Here is a 15,668-nt window from a genome sequence, read left to right as displayed (position 1 = left end):
ATTTTAAAATAAATGAAAGTATTTGATTACCAGAATAAAATTGCATGGAGGAGAGAGAAAAATCAAAAAAGATAATCGTGGTGGGCGACGGAGGGTGCGGGAAGACGTGTCTGCTCATAAAATACACTGAAAACAGGTTTGAGAAGGAGCACACCGTGACTGTTTTTGAGAACAAGACAGTTCCTTACTTGGACAAGCTCACAGGCCAGACATATTTTCTGGACCTTTGGGACACAGCAGGCCAGGACGACTTTGACCGCATAAGAAAGCTCTGCTACATAGACACAAACCTCATACTAATATGCTTCTCGCTGGACAAACCAGAGTCCTTCAAAAACATAGAAGGAAGGTGGCGAGAGGAGGTGGACCACTTCTGCAAGGAGACGCCCCGAATACTTGTGGGGCTGAAAGCCGACCTTCGCACGACATCAAGCGAGAAGCTTATATCCGAGACGCGGGCCAGGCAGCTGGCGCACAGCGTGTCCGCCAAGTGCTACATAGAGTGCTCGGCTGCCACAGGAGAGAACGTGAGCGTGGTTTTCGACACGGCCATAAACATACTCTTGAATAGGACCAGGAAAAAGAAAGACAAAGGACCCACCTGCAAAACCTTTTAAAGGAAAGGCTTGCGGATTATATTATGATAAGTAAATTGGCGTTTGCTTTTGGAAACAGACAGCGTGTGCTGGGCCCTTTGGGTTTTTATAGAAGGATATTTTTGTGCGATATTTTTATTCATTTTATGGACGGGAAGAAAAGCGAGATTTCTATTTTGGTGCAGGAGAAAAGATACGAGGAGATAATAAAGCATCCAGAGGCCACAAAGGAGCACATTGCGGTTGCTCTGATAAAAATGGATCGATACCGAGAGGCCTTGAAGTTCTGCCACAACAATACGTTTGAAAAAGGTTACTGTTACTACAAGCTAGGAAAGTACAAGTCTGCCCTGCACACTGCGGGGCGAAAGAAAGGAAACGCCTGGGCCACTCTCAGGTCGCAAATATACTACAAGCTCGACAGGCCTGTGGAGGCGATGAACGAGCTGAAGATGAAGCTGACAGGCCCTGTGCTGGTGAACTACGCCTCAAGCGTGGGGATGGCGTGTGTGGCAAACTCGTTGAAGAACGCGGAGACAGAGGTGCAGAACCTGCTGGAGCGAGTCAAGAGCGAGCCTGTTGACATACAGGGAGAGGTTTTGTATAACCTGGCGTTTTCCTACCTGCCAGACAAAAAGCTGATGCACCAGAAGCTGGAGGAAATAGACACGCCAGACAGAGACCACCGAGACCTGGTAAACTCGCAGATTTACAACCTAGAGGGCAAATACAAGGAAATCTCGCCCAACATTCTTAACAAGAGCAACAGGGCCATCCACAGATACAACGCGGAGGGAATCCAGACGCCGTGCCTGCTAGAGAGCATGAAGCAGTTCCAAAAAGACACGTACTACCAGAACAAGATCCGGCAGTATGGAAAGACCAAGGACGTGGCGGAAATATGCAGCATGATCGAGGAGCTGAAGCAGGGAAACCTAAAGCCAATCGTCAAGTTTCTTAGCAAGATGAGCCGAAAAAACGCACATCGGATGAAGAAGATTTTGGAGGCAGAGGGAATACAGAACAAGAGCTTGGCAAAAATTATTTCGAAAAAGTAGAAAAGCGTCTCCACGGGCAAGCAGGCGCGTGCGCACACACAAAGCGGCCCAAGCGTTGGTGCAGTTATAAAACCACGTTGAGGCATCTATAGCTCTAATAAAGCGGAGGATCGTGAAAGCACTGGGCATCCTTTGAGCACAGAGCCGCGCAGCCTTTAGGCGCCCCTGCAGAGGGGTTTGGCCCATGCACAGGCGTTTGCTGGATGCATACTCTAGTGTCATTGGAATATTAATTGTATTCTGTTTTTAATTTTTCATGTTGAGTGGGTTGTTTCTTATTTCGGTCTCTTCAGCGCTTATGTGGGCCGGTACGGCGCAGTATGCAAGCGTGGACGTGAAGAAGGAAAGCATGTCTTTGGATGACGCGAAAATGTTCCCTGTTGTGGGGTCAGGCGTCCTTGTGGGCCTGTTCTTTGCGCTTAGATATTTCCCAAAGGACCTTGTGAACACAATATTTCGGGCAATCTTTTCAATAACCGGAACCTTCTCTATGTACAAAGCGCTTAAGATAGCATATAGCTATGTAGGGGCGCGTGCAAGCCTGCAGAAGCCTTCAAAGGAAAAAACCGATGAGAAGACAGCGCCCAAGCAGGAGGGTGCAGCAAAGAAAGAGGCGAAGGAAAAGGCCGAGGAGAAAGAAGCCGAAGCAAAGAAGGAGAACAAGCCCGAGAGCCTCGGGTTTATAGCAAATACCTGGGCCTCGTTCAAGTCAGAGCTGGCAGAGTCTGCAGACGAGATAAAGGAAATTTTCCGCTCCTATGCGCAGGAGTTTCGGGAGATGCCAAACGGGCTGCTGTTTGTGGCCTCGATTTTGATTAGCGTGTGGTACTTCAAAACCAAAAGCATGCATTCTTCAAACATCCTGGCGTGCTCTTTTGCGCTTATGGGAATGCAGGAGATCCGCCCAGAGTCTGCAATGACTGCAATGGTGCTTCTGGGCCTTCTGTTCTTCTATGACATATTCTGGGTGTTTTTCACGCCTGTGATGATGGGCGTGGCCAAGGGCCTGGAAATCCCCATTAAAATAGTATATCCGTTCTCAAGGAAGGGGACAAGCATGATAGGCTTGGGGGACATTGTGATTCCTGGGCTTTTTCTGTCGCTGGCCAGAGAGTTTTCGCACAAATACTCAGCCCCGCTTGTGTTTGCGCTGGGATACGTTGGGTACGTCCTTTCGCTTGTTCTGACGTTTTCTGCGGTGCTAATATTTGGAACAGGCCAGCCTGCTCTTTTATACATATGCCCAATTATTGTCGCAGGGAGCCTTGTGGGCGCTGCTATCCACAAAAGGACGCGACAGTTTATTGAGTACAAATCTGAATAAATTGCTGTAGGGTTTTCTCTCTAGTTAAGTGGCTTGCCTCTGGCAGGCCAGGGCTTTCCCCCGTGCGCACAAAAAGGCGTGCGCTTGGGCTGCGTTATACTCTATTTAAAGTGCATGTTTATTTAGCGCTTGGCTGCATGGGCGCATCCACTGTGCACATGCTGGCACGCTGCCAGCTCTTTTCTTTTGCAGGCTGCCGGAAGAAGAGACATGGCGCCGTGCGCGCCTACTCGAACTTCTCCACAATGTATTCTAGGCTCGGGTCTGCGAAGTGGTAGTCGTGTATGTCCAGGCCTATTTCAACGCTTTCCCGAATGATTCTGTTTGGGATGTCCTTCAGCGCAAGCAAAGCCTGCTTTGCCTCCTCCGTGTCAATAGTTCCCAGCGCTTCGGCACACTCATGTCTGACCATCTCATGGCGGGACTCGTCGAAAAGGACTCGTGCCAGGTGCTTTGCCGAAGCAGGGTGCGACATCTGCCCAAACACAAATGCAATTTCGTGCTCGAAAAGATCCGACCTGTCCTTTGCGTTAAACCCCTCTGCCAGAATTTCCACGGCTTCCTCTGTGCCTGTGTCTCGCAGGCCAAACATAGCAGTGTATCTTTCGTACAGCGGCCTGCTCTCGTCAAGGTATATGCCCCGCATTTCTTCAAGCGACAGATTGCTCGACGCCAGAGCAGGATCCAGGGACCCGTACGGCGACTTCTTGGCGCCTCCGTTTGCAATAAGCTCCGCGCCTATTTGGCATGTTTCTGAGACCGCCTTGCTGTTTGACACGGCTATGTCAGAATACTTCCGCAGCAAGGACTCGTATTGCGCGTCTCCAAACGTGGCTATTGCTTCGGCGGCCTCGTGCCGAACAATCTCGTCCTCCTTGCCATCCTCAAGAACGCGCTGCAGAATTGGAAGCGCGGCTCTGTTTTGCATCTGCCCCATGACATATGCCAGCTCGTGCTTCAAAAGAACGGATGAAGTGCTGAATGCGTTGGCAATCCCGTGTACGGACTCTTCTGTGCAGATGTTTCTGAGCGCAAAAAGCGCTCTAAACCTCAGCTTTAGCGGCTCTTCTTCGTTTTGCAAAATGTCTGAAAATTTCTGGACCATGTCCACCGAAGGCGTGCTGTGCATTTTCTTTTTCTTTTTCTGCTCTTTTTTATATTCATATTTGGCATAGTATGCATAGATATATTAAAATGCAGAAAAAATGATGTTTGCGTAGCTTTATTATGCCCATACAGTGCTTTCGTGCTGCAGAGACAAACAGAAAACGCACATCTGGGCTGCAGGAAGTGCTGCTAAAATTCCGGGCACACGCAGTTAAAAGGAGCTGTTTGCTTTTATTTTTCCGCCATTCTTGCATCCCCTTCCACCGTGTGCGGGTCCTGCACAGGCGCGTGGGACTCCTTCTCTGCCTTGGGCAAGAAAATAACAGAAGGTGACCCAGCCAAGCAAGATCTTCTCTGCTGGGCAGGAGTGAACCGTTCGAAGTTCTTTACAGTATGCGATTTTTCCACGCTCTCTTCTGCCTTTTGCTCATCCTCTTCTGCCTTTTCCACCTTCTTCTCTATGTCTCCAGAGAGCGGCAAGATCTTGAACTTCTTATGGTGCTTCTTTCCGTCCGACGTGGGCACTGTGGTGATTCGGTATGGCTTTTCTGGGCCGTCCACCTCCACAGAGTACTCACTGACCACGTTTAGGTCGGTGTCCACAGCAAGCAGCAGCGTGGGGCGCATGCACAGCGTGATAAAGGGCACCAAAGGATACCAGTACCAAAACTCTGAAAACATGATGGCTCCGCACACGCTTTTGACAGACAAGTCTCCGGACATGCCAAAGATGCTCATGTGCCCGTTTCTTCCGCATGTGTCAAGCAGCGACCGGCCAAGAAGAGCTCCAAACCGCGCTGCGCCGCTTTCGCTCTTTCTTTTCGTCATGCTGTGCATGTGCTCCACTATGCGCTTGTAGAACGGGTCGTCGCATGCGTTATTCTGCATTAAGATCATCCCGGCGCCGATGCTGGCCATCTGTCGGACATATGGCGTGCTGTCGTACATAAGGACCTCGATCGCTTCAAGCGCCTTTCTGTTCCCAGAGCCAGCCAGGAACATGCCCAGCGCAAGGGCCACGCCAGACCTCACGTACGAAGAGTGGCTCTGCGCCAGCGGCTCAAGCACCTTGAAAAGCACGGGCTCGTCTTCGACCCGACTGTCCTTTGCCGTCTCGGGGCAGGTTGTCAGTATAAGCCCTATGCTAAACACACAGACCTTTTTGACGTCCTCCGAGGAGTCTGTGCTGATGATGGACAGAAGCCGCCCAACCACAGAGAGGTCGCCGGTTGCCACGTATGCAGACCCCAGCGCAAGGGCTCCTGCGTATCGGAATATGTAGTTCGAGTCGTCTATAAGATCGTCTATGAACTGCAACGTCTCGTCGAACTCTTCTGCCGAGGAAACCATCCCAACAAGCTGCAATGATATCCCAACGCCCACGGCGCGCGATATCTTTTCGTGCTCTGTGTCTCTAGCGTATGTGATCAGCTCGCTTGCCAGAGGCATGCTGAACTTTCCTGCGCAAACCAGGCCGATTGCATAGGCAGCCGCCTCTGAGGCAGTCACTGCGTCGGAGTACAGGACAGTCTTGAACCTGTTTATAGACTCTTCGTCGCAGGTCCCCAGCCTGGCAAGGCCAAGCCCCAGACAGACTCCATGCAGAATGTGGTTTCGCCTGCTTTCCATTTCTGCGTCAAGGAACGTGCTAAGGAAGCTGCCCGCAAGCGCAGGGGAGTTGACCGAAATAATTCCCAGCGCAAGCAGCGCGCCCCCGCTTTCTGGGTCGTCTTTCTCAAACTCGCGGACCGGCACCATGGGAAGATAGTGGCGAAGCATCTCAAACGGGTCCTCGCTATCCGTGTGTATCATTCCAAACGACGACGCAACAACAAACTTAGACCAATTCTTTGCCTGGCGCATCCACTCAAGGTTTTTTCGAAGATAGGTGTCGTTGGCTGTTTTGCAGTTCATCACACCGTTGCAAAAGCTCAGAGACATGTGGTTCATGGACAGCTTTGAGCTCTGCGACTTAGACAGCTCGGCAAGCAGCGCGAAGTTTGACTGGTTTTTTTCCGAGAGGAACTTCTGGTATATCTTAGACTGGAACCTGCCCACAAGAAGAGAGTTTACAGCCGGGTGCTTGACATCCTCAGAAATAGCCTGCGACAGCGCGGGCGACTGGTCGTGCAGCAGAAACGCGATGAACAGCGCCATTTCGGTTCTTTTCTCGGAAAGGCTGTTGAGCAGCCCCTTCAGCGCTTGCTCGTCTCTTTTGTGCATATAGGCGGACAGAAGAGCTTTGTAGAACACGCTTGCGTACTCTTCGCTTGGCTCGCTCTCCCACATCTCAACCAAAACAGGGAAGATCTTGCTGTATATCCGCTCTCTTCTCGCTTCGTCAACTAGAAACTGCATGTGTGTGTCGCTGCGAAGCATCTGCCGGTTGTTTCGCACAAACTCCGCAATTGACTCCACACTCTTTGTGACAATGTACAGGCCTAGCAGAGAAAAGTCGTTCGAGCCCTCTCCCTTGGCGGAGAGAAGAGCTTCTATAAAGGCTTTCATGTCTGCGTCGTCCCTGCTGTGCGTCTCTATGTAGGTTCGTATCACCCGGTTTCGCGAGCCCTGAAAGTACAAGTCCAACGTTTCGCAGTGACTCTCCGACGCCTTGAACCACTCGTTCTTTGAGAGAATAGTGTGCCTCACACACTCGTCGTAATTCTGCGTGTAGAAGCAAATCATGGCCGAAATTAGGTGAAATAGCTCTTTTTCTTCCGCATGATCCTCTGGGCGAATATGCACTAGAATGTCTTTTAGCAGGAACCCAATCAGCCCCACGTTCTTGATTATTAGGTCTATTGCCTGTTTCTTCTTCTCCTTAGAATTATGTACTAAAAGTGCCTCTATTGTTGGTACGAGTGCAATTGCTTCCATGTTTTCAAAAAAACAAAACAAATTTAACCAGAATGAAGACACACAAATAAGCGCAATGAAAGCAGCCTGTGCTCGGCGTGGAGCATGCCCAAACCAGAGCGACCTCTGTGCGCGAGAAGTGCGCAAGCCGCGTGCAGAGCTCTGCAAGCTATCCCAAGTCTGCTGAACCCCGGTCTGCAAAAGCGCCCCAAACCCTGTGCCGAGTGCCTTGTGAAATCCGCATCTTTCCAAAGAAAAGTCCCTGGCACAAAACCTAGCAGTCTTGCACGCTACGCTAGACTGGCACAGGCTTGGTTTCCGCTTGTTTGCTTCTGCACGACCCACAGACCAGCGCTCAGAAGCGGCCGCCCATACATCAGAATCTCCAAAGGCAGGGCTCTGGCGCAGGGTTTGGGGTGCGCGCAGGCCAGCTGCCTGTTTGCGTTCCCGCGGTTCTCTTTGGGGCTTTCCACTTTCTGCTTTCTTCTAGAAGCCAATATATGCGGTCCTTTTGTTTTTAGAGTGTTTATTAAATAAAGTCTTCATTTGCTCGGGACAGTACGCATTTTTCTTGGCGTTTTTGCGAGCTCGCGCGCAGGATGCGCACACAGGAAGCCGGGGTTGGGTGTGCTATGCAAAGAAAAGCGCCAACACACATTACAGGCCCTGGCGCTAGAAGGCCGGCAGCTCGTGAGGCACACGTGCTGTGATTTATAGGAGTCTGCTGCACTTTGAAGATGCTTTCTAGGACGCGTGTGTGCATTTCAGCTTCAGCGCATGCTAGAGGATGGCAAAGGCCGAGTGCGCGCGGCACGTGCACATGCTGCTGCTTCTGTCAGCTGCAGAGCGGATGCATCCTCCAATATCATATGTTTAATATTTTTATTGAGAAACAATTGAATGAATCTAGTGAGCATTGTAGGAGACCGCATTAAAAAGCACGTTCTTGCGCTGGGGCATTCAGAAAAGGAGTGGAGGATCCTGGTGATCGACCAGACAACTGCAAGGCTGCTGCACTATGCGCTTCCCATGAGCGAGGTTCTGTCCAGAAACATTGCCATGGTTGAAAGAATAGAGGAAGCAAGAAGTCCCAGCAAGGAGTTTGGCGTGATTTACTTTGTAAGCCCGACCTCTCAGAACGTGAAGCGGATAGAGAAAGACACCGCGCAGAAAATGTACAGAACTGCGTATGTGGTCTCCGTTGCTGAAATACAGGCCAGGGAAAACAAGACGCTAGACGCGCTATGCAAAAGTGCAGAGAAGGGGCGGGCGAAGGCCAAGGAAAGCAGCAAAGACCATGTTTTGTTTGAGTTCCACTACAAAACAGTTATATTTGATTTTGTTCCACTCACCTCGGACATTTTCCGAGTGGAGACAAGCGCCTCGTACTATGCGGACAAAGACAGGCACATTGAGGAGCTGGCGGAAAAGCTGAAAAGCGTTTGCCGGACAATTAAGGTGCACTGCATGCCTGTTTCTGTGGGGATGTATGCAAAAAAGCTGGCGGCGCTGCTGGACGGGTCTGGAAACGGCCGGGCAGTCATTCTGGAAAGAGGGTCCGATGTAAACACTCCGCTGATACACACGTTCACCTTTGAGAGCCTTCTGTGGGACCTAGGCCTGGCAGGGCCGGGGTACCTTGTTGAGCACCAGAAGCCGAAGAAGAGCGCAGAAAAAGACGACAGCAGCGCAGAGGAGAGCGAAGACGCAGACGAAAAAAGAATGGAGGTCACGGAGGAGCACAAGGTTTGGGAAAGCATTAGGAACCGGCAGCTGGTTGAAGCGCACCGGGCGCTTACAGAAATAATAAAGAAGGAAACAAGCGACGAGAAAAGCGAAAAGTCAAACATAAACAAGCTGGTGAAGGCCGTGCAGTCGCTCCCGGCGCAGACAAGGCGGCTGAAGGAGATAAAGGTTTTGATGGGGCTGCTGGAGAAGTGTGTGGGCTTTTTCAACAGCCCTGGAATAAAAGAGGCAGCAGAGCTGGAGCAGGGCATATCTACCGGGAAGGACTTCAAGGGGAACAACTTCAAACACGCTGTCACAAAATCCCTTTTTAACGTTCTGGAGACGGCCAGCTTGACGCACAAGGAAAAGTGCCGGCTGTACATTCTGTACGTGCTGAACTACGGAAGCCTGCAGAAAAACGAAGAAAAAAGAATAGTGGAGCGGGGGTATCTGTCTCGCGCGGACATTGAGAGCGCCGAGGCAGTGAAAACCCATCTGGCAGGAAGGCAGATCAAGCCTTTGACAAAGCGCCCCCTTCCCATTGCCCGGCACACGCCGTTGGTTGCGGATGTTCTGGACGCCATTATAAATAAGAACGAGACAGCCTGCAGGAAGCTAGAGATAGACCTTCCAGCGGCACACGACGTGCTGACTGGCGGGTCTTTAAGAAAAAGGGAGTTTATATTTAAAAAAAGCACATCCTCTGACGCTGTGCATCGGAGAATCATAATTGTCTACTTTATTGGGGGCGTGTCCATAGCAGAGATATCCGAAATGCGAGAAATAGCCAAAAACACAGGCATAACCATACTAATAGGCTCGACTGACATATGCTCCCCAGGCGCTTTTCTAGACACGCTAAAAGGCCTAAAATAGGGCAGGGAATGCTGCTTCCGAGGGGAGTCTGGCAAGCGCTCCAAAGAAGAAAGGCGCACTAAGACCAGTCGTCCACAGACTGCGAAAGGGCCGGGTGGTTCTCGGAAAAGTACTTCGAGACGCTCATGGATGCTGGCTTGTTCCCACATATGTATAGGTCCGTCTTCTCTGCCTCTTCCCAGGCTTTGCCGGCGGCGCCCTTGTTGGCTACAAAGAACCTGTCCATCCGGATGCACATGTCTGCCTGCGAATACACCACATACACGCGTATGCCAGGCCCAGCGGACGGCATGCAGTGCTTCCGTGCCCCTGCATACTCAGACCGTTCGCCCTCTCCGGAAATAAGCCCCCATTGCAGCAGGATATTTTCGCCAGGGCTTCTGCACCCGTAGAAAAGAGTAAGCCTTGCGCCTTCAGGGCAGTTGCGAATGAAAGAGATGAAGGGGCTCACGCCCGTGCCTATCCCGACCAGAAGCGCGCTTCTTCCGGGCTGAGACATGCGCATTCGGAGAAGCCTGTTCTCCTTATGCTGCACCCTGTACACTAAGCCTGCAGAGAGGTCCAGGCCGGGTGTGTGGCTGCCTGTCTCTGAAGCTGCACTTGCAATATACTCTGAAAAGTGCCCGAGCCGGGTGCTGTCCTCTGCGGTGTTTGTGAGTATGCCGGACACGAACTCGCAAGCGCTGCCTATTTTCTGTGTCATTGAAAACGCTCGGGGCTTTATCTCTGTGCACACCCCCAGAAGAACCTCAAGCGGCACCTTCACGCTAAACTCCGCAAAAACATCTGCAATGCTGTTCCAGGCCTTTGCCATCCCAAAGTAGTCGGCGCTTCCTTCTTTTGTGGACAGGTATCTGAGTCTATCCCTGCATCCGTTCTCGGCCGATGCGTATTCCGAGAGCGTGTACAGGAGCAGCTTGGAGGGGAGCGATTTCGCGTCCATGAAGTGCCTGAAGTAGTCCGCAGCCATTCCAGAGAAGGAGAAGACAACTGCGCCGGTTCGCGCGTGTACCCTCTCAAAGGCAATGAACAGGGCGTCGTCTATTTCCAGAAGGCTGAGCAAGGCTTTGCACAGGCATTCGGAGTTTGAGGCCCACAGCAGGACAGAGTCCCCTGGGGTGTAGTCCATTCTTACGTCGGGAAGAGTGCACTTTACCACAGTTTGCCGGCCGGTGTATATGGTTGTGCTGTTGACGGCGTACGCTGCGCTGCTCGCTATTTTTGCGGGCTCTGCAGAGCTCTTGTCTTTATACAGAATGGAGTTTTCTTTTTCTTTGCACAGCCTTGTTTTTATTCGCACAGTGTGGGTGGGTGTGAGGGCGCGGTCCTTTCTGTCCTGCGTGTAATTTGGAGTCTGCACCCTTCTATAAATGTAGCTCATAAAACTTTTTCATTACAGTACACTCAAAAAAGTATTTTTATTTTCATTGAGGATGTTTCAACTCTACAGAGAGAGCAATATCGGAAAGGCTTTCCAAGATACGATCGAAGAGAAAATCAACTCGCAAGCAATAACGCCCCAGCAGGGGAACGCATTGCTGGAGGAATTTGACACCGCCGTTGAGAAGGTTTTCAACCGAAGCGTTCATGCAAAAATGAGCTTCAAGGCGTCAATAATAAGATACAAGAACTTCGCCGATGTTTGGACGTTTGTTGTTAAAAACTTTGTTATGACATTGAATGACAAGCTGGTTCACGCTGATAGAGTGAAAATAGTGGCCTGCGACGCGAACATAAACAGCGAGAGAACCACGCGAGGAAAAGGCCTGGATAAAAAAAAGACGTTTTAATCCGAATAAACCGCATACTGTACAGGCCCCTGTTTCTCCTATTTGTTTGTCCTCTCTGCGGCCCTGCGGCGGGCGCACACAGACGCTGCACGGCCGGCCCGCAGGCTTTCGCTTGAAAATGAATAAAAACAGGGCAAAGAGCACTCCGCATGCCGCCAGGCCTGGCCCTAGCGCCGGGCGCGCACATAGATAGCCTACTCTGGGAAATTCGGGCGTGGATGGGCAGAGGTTTATTTTTGTCAAAAGTGTCATATAAATATTTCTCTATTGTTTGTCAAAGTACAGGCTTGTTATTTTCTCTATTATTTTTTCGTGTCCCTCCTCTGTGCTAGACGTGTGCTTCAGGTCCATTATTTTCGATATAAACTCCTTTAGCTCCAGCTTGTTGAAGGAGCACTTTTTCTCTGCTGGCTCTGCCTCTGCGCGGCTCTGCAGCTTTCCGCATATTCCGCTTTTTAGCAGGCTTTCTATTTTTGCCCGCCCCTTGGGGTCTCTTACAAGACACTTTCTGATCTCGGCCGCCACCAGCGCGTACCCGTTGTCGTTTTCCTCTTCGCAGGGCAGCTCCACCGAGTAGTCGGGGTCTAGCAGCTTCTGCATGCGCTGCACAAGGTTGCTGAACCGCATGAACGGCGACTCGCCAAAATACATTTCGTACAGAATGCAGCCAAGCGACCATATGTCGCTGTTTCTGCCCATTTTTGTCTTCCCCTCAATTATGGCCTCTGGAGACATGTAGTTGATGGTGCCTATCTGCTTTTCTCGGATGATGTTGGTTGTGTCGTTGCGGATCTCTTTTGATATTCCAAAGTCGATGAGCTTCAGCCTTCCGTTGACAAAGAGAAAGTTTCCTGGCTTGAGGTCGCGGTGCACTATTCGGTTTTCGTGTATGCATTTTACAGCTCGCAGCATCTGCTCCCATATGCTGATCATTGTGTGGTTTTCGTCGCTCTTTCGGTAGCCGCCGGGAAATCGGTTTTTTTCTATCTCTAGAAACCTGCACAGGTCAATGTCCCCGTGCTCCATAAGAATTGCTATTTTGTCTCTGTTTACATAGCTGTCCTTCATGGTGACTATCTCGTGCCGATTCTTCAGCCGTTTTAGGAGCGATATTTCATTCACATAGCTCTTGTATATTTCGCTGTCCTCGGACTCCTGCGCTATCTTTATCTTCTTTAAGGCGAAGACCTCGTTTTTGTCCGAGAGCACCTGGTACACCTTTGCGCTTCCGCCCTTTCCTATGGTCCTGAGTATGCGAAGCCGTTTTCCGTTGAGCGTGATCTTCTTTGACGCGGTTGAGTTGAAATACTTGTCTGTTGCCAGCGCGCTTGAGGGCTTTTCACACTCGGTTTCTGCCACGCCCTGGCCGATTTCCAGGTCAAAAACGCCTCCGGTCTGGGTTATCTCTCCGCCTTTTGTGTGATTCTTCGGATGCAGCTTCTGCTGCGGAGCTCTGTCTAGGTTTGTGCTTGTGTTCTCCTGCAAGCTGCTCCTTCTCTCGGAGAGCTCATAGTGCCCAGCTCCGGGCGCTTGCCCAGAAGCATGCAGAGGGGTGCCCATCGGGCACATAATGTAGCCAGAATCTCCGGACCGGACAGACTCTATGTCGATATCCATCGGGATGAAGTCGGGCGCGCTTGAAGGGTTTGCACGGTCTGGGCTATCGCCGGCATCGCTGTCTGCGTCTTTTTGCGCGCTTTGCCTTTCCGCGCCCAAGTGTCCGGCCGGATGCAAAGAAGCAAAGCTTGCGCGGGCTTTTTTCGGCGACGCTGCGGGGTTAGTTGTGTGCGCAGCCACGCTCAAGCTGGGCCACTCCTCGTGGGCGCCCTTTGCATGCTCTATGTTGGAGCTGCTGGAGGATGCCCCATGTGCATCGGAAAACAGCTGGCTCCTCGGCGTCTCTGGATACATGTACACTGTGCGGGTTATGTCTTCTCCGCCAGAAAACGACTTCTCCCGCACCCAAAGCATAATTTTCTCCTTCTGCGCACACTCTTTGTACTGCAGTATGTCATTTGCCAGCTCCAAAACCCTCGCTCTTTTGCTCTGGTCGATGGGGAGGCGGCTTTCATAGTCAAACCATCCCTGCCAAAACCGCGCAAATTTCCAAAATTTGCTTTTCAGCATTTTGTATACCTCTCGTATTTCCGAGTGCCCGTATCCATTTTTCTCCAGCGTGTGTATATAGCCCTCCCATAAAGAATACGTCTTTTCGTTTGGCTCAAGATTCTTCTGGGTGGCTTCGTAGTACATTGACAGCTGCCGCGTTGCGCTTGCATGGTCCTTCTTCTGCTCGTCTATGTATGCAAGGATGTCTTCTATGTGGAAGAGTCTCTCCATCTATAAATAAAAAAGTAAACTTATTTCCTTTAATACTTGTTCTATTGCGCCTTTTCCTCAATGTTTTCTGCAGCCCGCTTTTCTTTTTCTGCGTTGTATGCGTTTTTCATGTGCTCTGCAGTCTCCTCCAAAATGATTCCGTACCGGGGAAGCACTTCTACGATCTTTTTTGATTTTCCCCTGTCTTTTGTTGTGGTCACCGAAAAAACACTCTGCGACACTTTGTGCATGTCTAGCAAGTACGGCGTGCGGTCTGTTGCTGCATACGCTATCACCGAGCTGGTTATTTCTTTGAGCCGCTTCAGGCCGCCCTGCTCTATTTTTTTCTTCAAGTCTGCATGCGTTGTGATCCACACCCACTTCTTTTTTTCCGCATACTCGCACATGCTTTGCGAGCACTTTCCTCGGAGCGCCGGGACTCTTTCTATGCACTCCTCCACTTCTTCCATTTCGCTCGCGCTGTCTGCCACCACAATGCACGGCACGGTGATGTCTCTTTCCAAGGCGATGATAAACGCGCTTCTTTTAAGATGCGACGCGCCTGAAAATATTATCTCGTGCCGCCGAGCAAACGCGACAGGGCTTCTGGCCAGGCCAAACCCGGTCTTCACAGGAAGAACCCGCGGAATGCCGGCTTTCTCCAGCTCCTTCATGCTCTCTATCTTGTACACGTTGCTTACGAAGTAGAATGCTTCGCCGGCTTCGGCTTTCTGCAGCATAATCGCTCGCTTGTCCTGGGTTTTTCTGATATTTACAAAGACAAAGCACACTTTCCCCTCGCTTATCCAGGGCCTACTCGTGTACACACTGTACGGGCAGACCACGGTTCCTTTGAATTTTTCTGGCTCCGAGCGTCCGCAGACAACCGCCACTTCTTGGCTTGGGTACACAGCAGAAATTTCCGCCGCTATGTCGTTCAAGTAGTCTTTGCACGGCCGGTCCACCACAATTACAGAGCGGCCGATTTCTATTTCCCGCAGGAGCTTTTCTCCCACCAAAAAGTCCTCTCTCAGAATCATGTCTCCACTTTCATGCGCGGGAACGTCTCTGCATCTTTTCTCTTTCTGCATAAAAAAAGTCTTTGAATTGTTTATTTATGTACGGAGTGGTGGCTGACGCTGAGAAAAAAGAAGCCTCCCAAGCGCCATCAGAAACAGCCACGCAAAGCATGCGGCTGTTTTCGATGCCGGTCGAAAAAAAAGACATGCAGGCACGCGTTATAGAGTATCTGTCCGAGCACGGGTACTACAAAGCCTTCCATATGTTCCAAAAAGAAACAGGAATAGAGTACACGGCCGCGCCTCTTTTGAAGGAAAGGGACCAAATCAAATCATTTTTATTGGATGGAAAAATCAAACAGGCAATATCATTGATAGAGCAGGTTATTCCGTGCCTGTTTGCAGACAGGCCAGACATTCTGTTTTTGATGCTCCGGTCGGACATTCTCGAGGGGCTGCACGTGAGAAGCGACACGGAGGAGAAGGCTTTGTCCAGAATAGAAAGCGAGCTTTCGCCGATTGTGCTGGAAAACCCAGAGAGTATGGAGGAGCTGGAGGCCCTTGTGGCCTCTGTTATATTTTCGCAGCCTGCAGCACAAAGCATAGTGCAGCAGAGGCGCGCCTCTTTTCAGAAAGTAAACCAGGCGATTCTCCTGCATGTAGACTATGTAATGAGGTTCACCATAGAAGAGATGCTTGCAGACTTTGCCTCTATTCTCAGACAGCCAAAACTGGCATACATGTACAAAAACAGCGCGCTTCTTCAAAACATCGCAAAGGAAGCTGGCGTCTCTGGCCCGGCCGAATAAACTAAATATTTTGTATGCTGAAGCCTGCGCGTATTTTTGTTTCTGAACTCATGTGTATTTTCGGCTGCGGCGGCCTGCAGGGCCCCCATAGAAAAGGCTGCAGAGAAAGCAGGCCCAGAAAGCGTGTTCTGGGCGTGCTAAGCTAGCTGCTAACTGGAACTGTATATGTCATCCAAGCTGTATTTA

At 50.7% G+C, this 15,668-nt stretch overlaps 11 protein-coding genes across 11 annotated transcripts; 6 read left to right on the top strand and 5 right to left on the bottom strand.

Annotated features, from left to right (window-relative positions):
* Positions 1–44: 44 nt before the first annotated feature.
* Positions 45–617, top strand: NEMAJ01_0898 (Ras-like protein gene family, member A; the record flags this gene model as incomplete). The annotated part of the gene is made up of 1 exon (XM_047914736.1): positions 45–617. The coding sequence occupies one exon, from the start codon at positions 45–47 to the stop codon at positions 615–617; it is 573 nt and encodes a 190-aa protein (XP_047770693.1).
* Positions 618–742: 125 nt separating this feature from the next.
* NEMAJ01_0897 (uncharacterized protein) lies at positions 743–1,654 on the top strand (the record flags this gene model as incomplete). The annotated part of the gene is made up of 1 exon (XM_047914735.1): positions 743–1,654. One exon carries the CDS (start codon positions 743–745, stop codon positions 1,652–1,654), a length of 912 nt encoding a protein of 303 aa, XP_047770692.1.
* A 256-nt stretch (positions 1,655–1,910) lies between these two features.
* Positions 1,911–2,978, top strand: NEMAJ01_0896 (minor histocompatibility antigen H13; the record flags this gene model as incomplete). The annotated part of the gene is made up of 1 exon (XM_047914734.1): positions 1,911–2,978. One exon carries the CDS (start codon positions 1,911–1,913, stop codon positions 2,976–2,978), a length of 1,068 nt encoding a protein of 355 aa, XP_047770691.1.
* A 226-nt stretch (positions 2,979–3,204) lies between these two features.
* NEMAJ01_0895 (deoxyhypusine monooxygenase) lies at positions 3,205–4,107 on the bottom strand (the record flags this gene model as incomplete). The annotated part of the gene is made up of 1 exon (XM_047914733.1): positions 3,205–4,107. The coding sequence occupies one exon, from the start codon at positions 4,105–4,107 to the stop codon at positions 3,205–3,207; it is 903 nt and encodes a 300-aa protein (XP_047770690.1).
* Positions 4,108–4,316: 209 nt separating this feature from the next.
* On the bottom strand, positions 4,317–6,962 carry NEMAJ01_0894 (26S proteasome regulatory subunit N2; the record flags this gene model as incomplete). The annotated part of the gene is made up of 1 exon (XM_047914732.1): positions 4,317–6,962. The coding sequence occupies one exon, from the start codon at positions 6,960–6,962 to the stop codon at positions 4,317–4,319; it is 2,646 nt and encodes an 881-aa protein (XP_047770689.1).
* An 879-nt stretch (positions 6,963–7,841) lies between these two features.
* On the top strand, positions 7,842–9,545 carry NEMAJ01_0893 (syntaxin-binding protein 3; the record flags this gene model as incomplete). Its single annotated transcript, XM_047914731.1, has 1 exon — positions 7,842–9,545. One exon carries the CDS (start codon positions 7,842–7,844, stop codon positions 9,543–9,545), a length of 1,704 nt encoding a protein of 567 aa, XP_047770688.1.
* Positions 9,546–9,603: 58 nt separating this feature from the next.
* On the bottom strand, positions 9,604–10,926 carry NEMAJ01_0892 (uncharacterized protein; the record flags this gene model as incomplete). The annotated part of the gene is made up of 1 exon (XM_047914730.1): positions 9,604–10,926. One exon carries the CDS (start codon positions 10,924–10,926, stop codon positions 9,604–9,606), a length of 1,323 nt encoding a protein of 440 aa, XP_047770687.1.
* Positions 10,927–10,978: 52 nt separating this feature from the next.
* NEMAJ01_0891 (transcription initiation factor TFIIA small subunit) lies at positions 10,979–11,335 on the top strand (the record flags this gene model as incomplete). The annotated part of the gene is made up of 1 exon (XM_047914729.1): positions 10,979–11,335. The coding sequence occupies one exon, from the start codon at positions 10,979–10,981 to the stop codon at positions 11,333–11,335; it is 357 nt and encodes a 118-aa protein (XP_047770686.1).
* Positions 11,336–11,599: 264 nt separating this feature from the next.
* Positions 11,600–13,675, bottom strand: NEMAJ01_0890 (serine/threonine-protein kinase TTK/MPS1; the record flags this gene model as incomplete). Its single annotated transcript, XM_047914728.1, has 1 exon — positions 11,600–13,675. One exon carries the CDS (start codon positions 13,673–13,675, stop codon positions 11,600–11,602), a length of 2,076 nt encoding a protein of 691 aa, XP_047770685.1.
* Positions 13,676–13,716: 41 nt separating this feature from the next.
* On the bottom strand, positions 13,717–14,745 carry NEMAJ01_0889 (uncharacterized protein; the record flags this gene model as incomplete). Its single annotated transcript, XM_047914727.1, has 1 exon — positions 13,717–14,745. The coding sequence occupies one exon, from the start codon at positions 14,743–14,745 to the stop codon at positions 13,717–13,719; it is 1,029 nt and encodes a 342-aa protein (XP_047770684.1).
* Positions 14,746–14,771: 26 nt separating this feature from the next.
* On the top strand, positions 14,772–15,482 carry NEMAJ01_0888 (glucose-induced degradation protein 8; the record flags this gene model as incomplete). The annotated part of the gene is made up of 1 exon (XM_047914726.1): positions 14,772–15,482. The coding sequence occupies one exon, from the start codon at positions 14,772–14,774 to the stop codon at positions 15,480–15,482; it is 711 nt and encodes a 236-aa protein (XP_047770683.1).
* Positions 15,483–15,668: the final 186 nt, after the last annotated feature.

Source organism: Nematocida major (genome assembly GCF_021653875.1).
Source record: "Nematocida major strain JUm2507 chromosome Unknown 2393, whole genome shotgun sequence".
NCBI classification, from domain to species: domain Eukaryota; kingdom Fungi; phylum Microsporidia; genus Nematocida; species Nematocida major.
The sequence above is the reverse complement of the archived record's forward strand: the minus strand, read 5'-3'. Positions and strand labels throughout refer to the sequence as shown.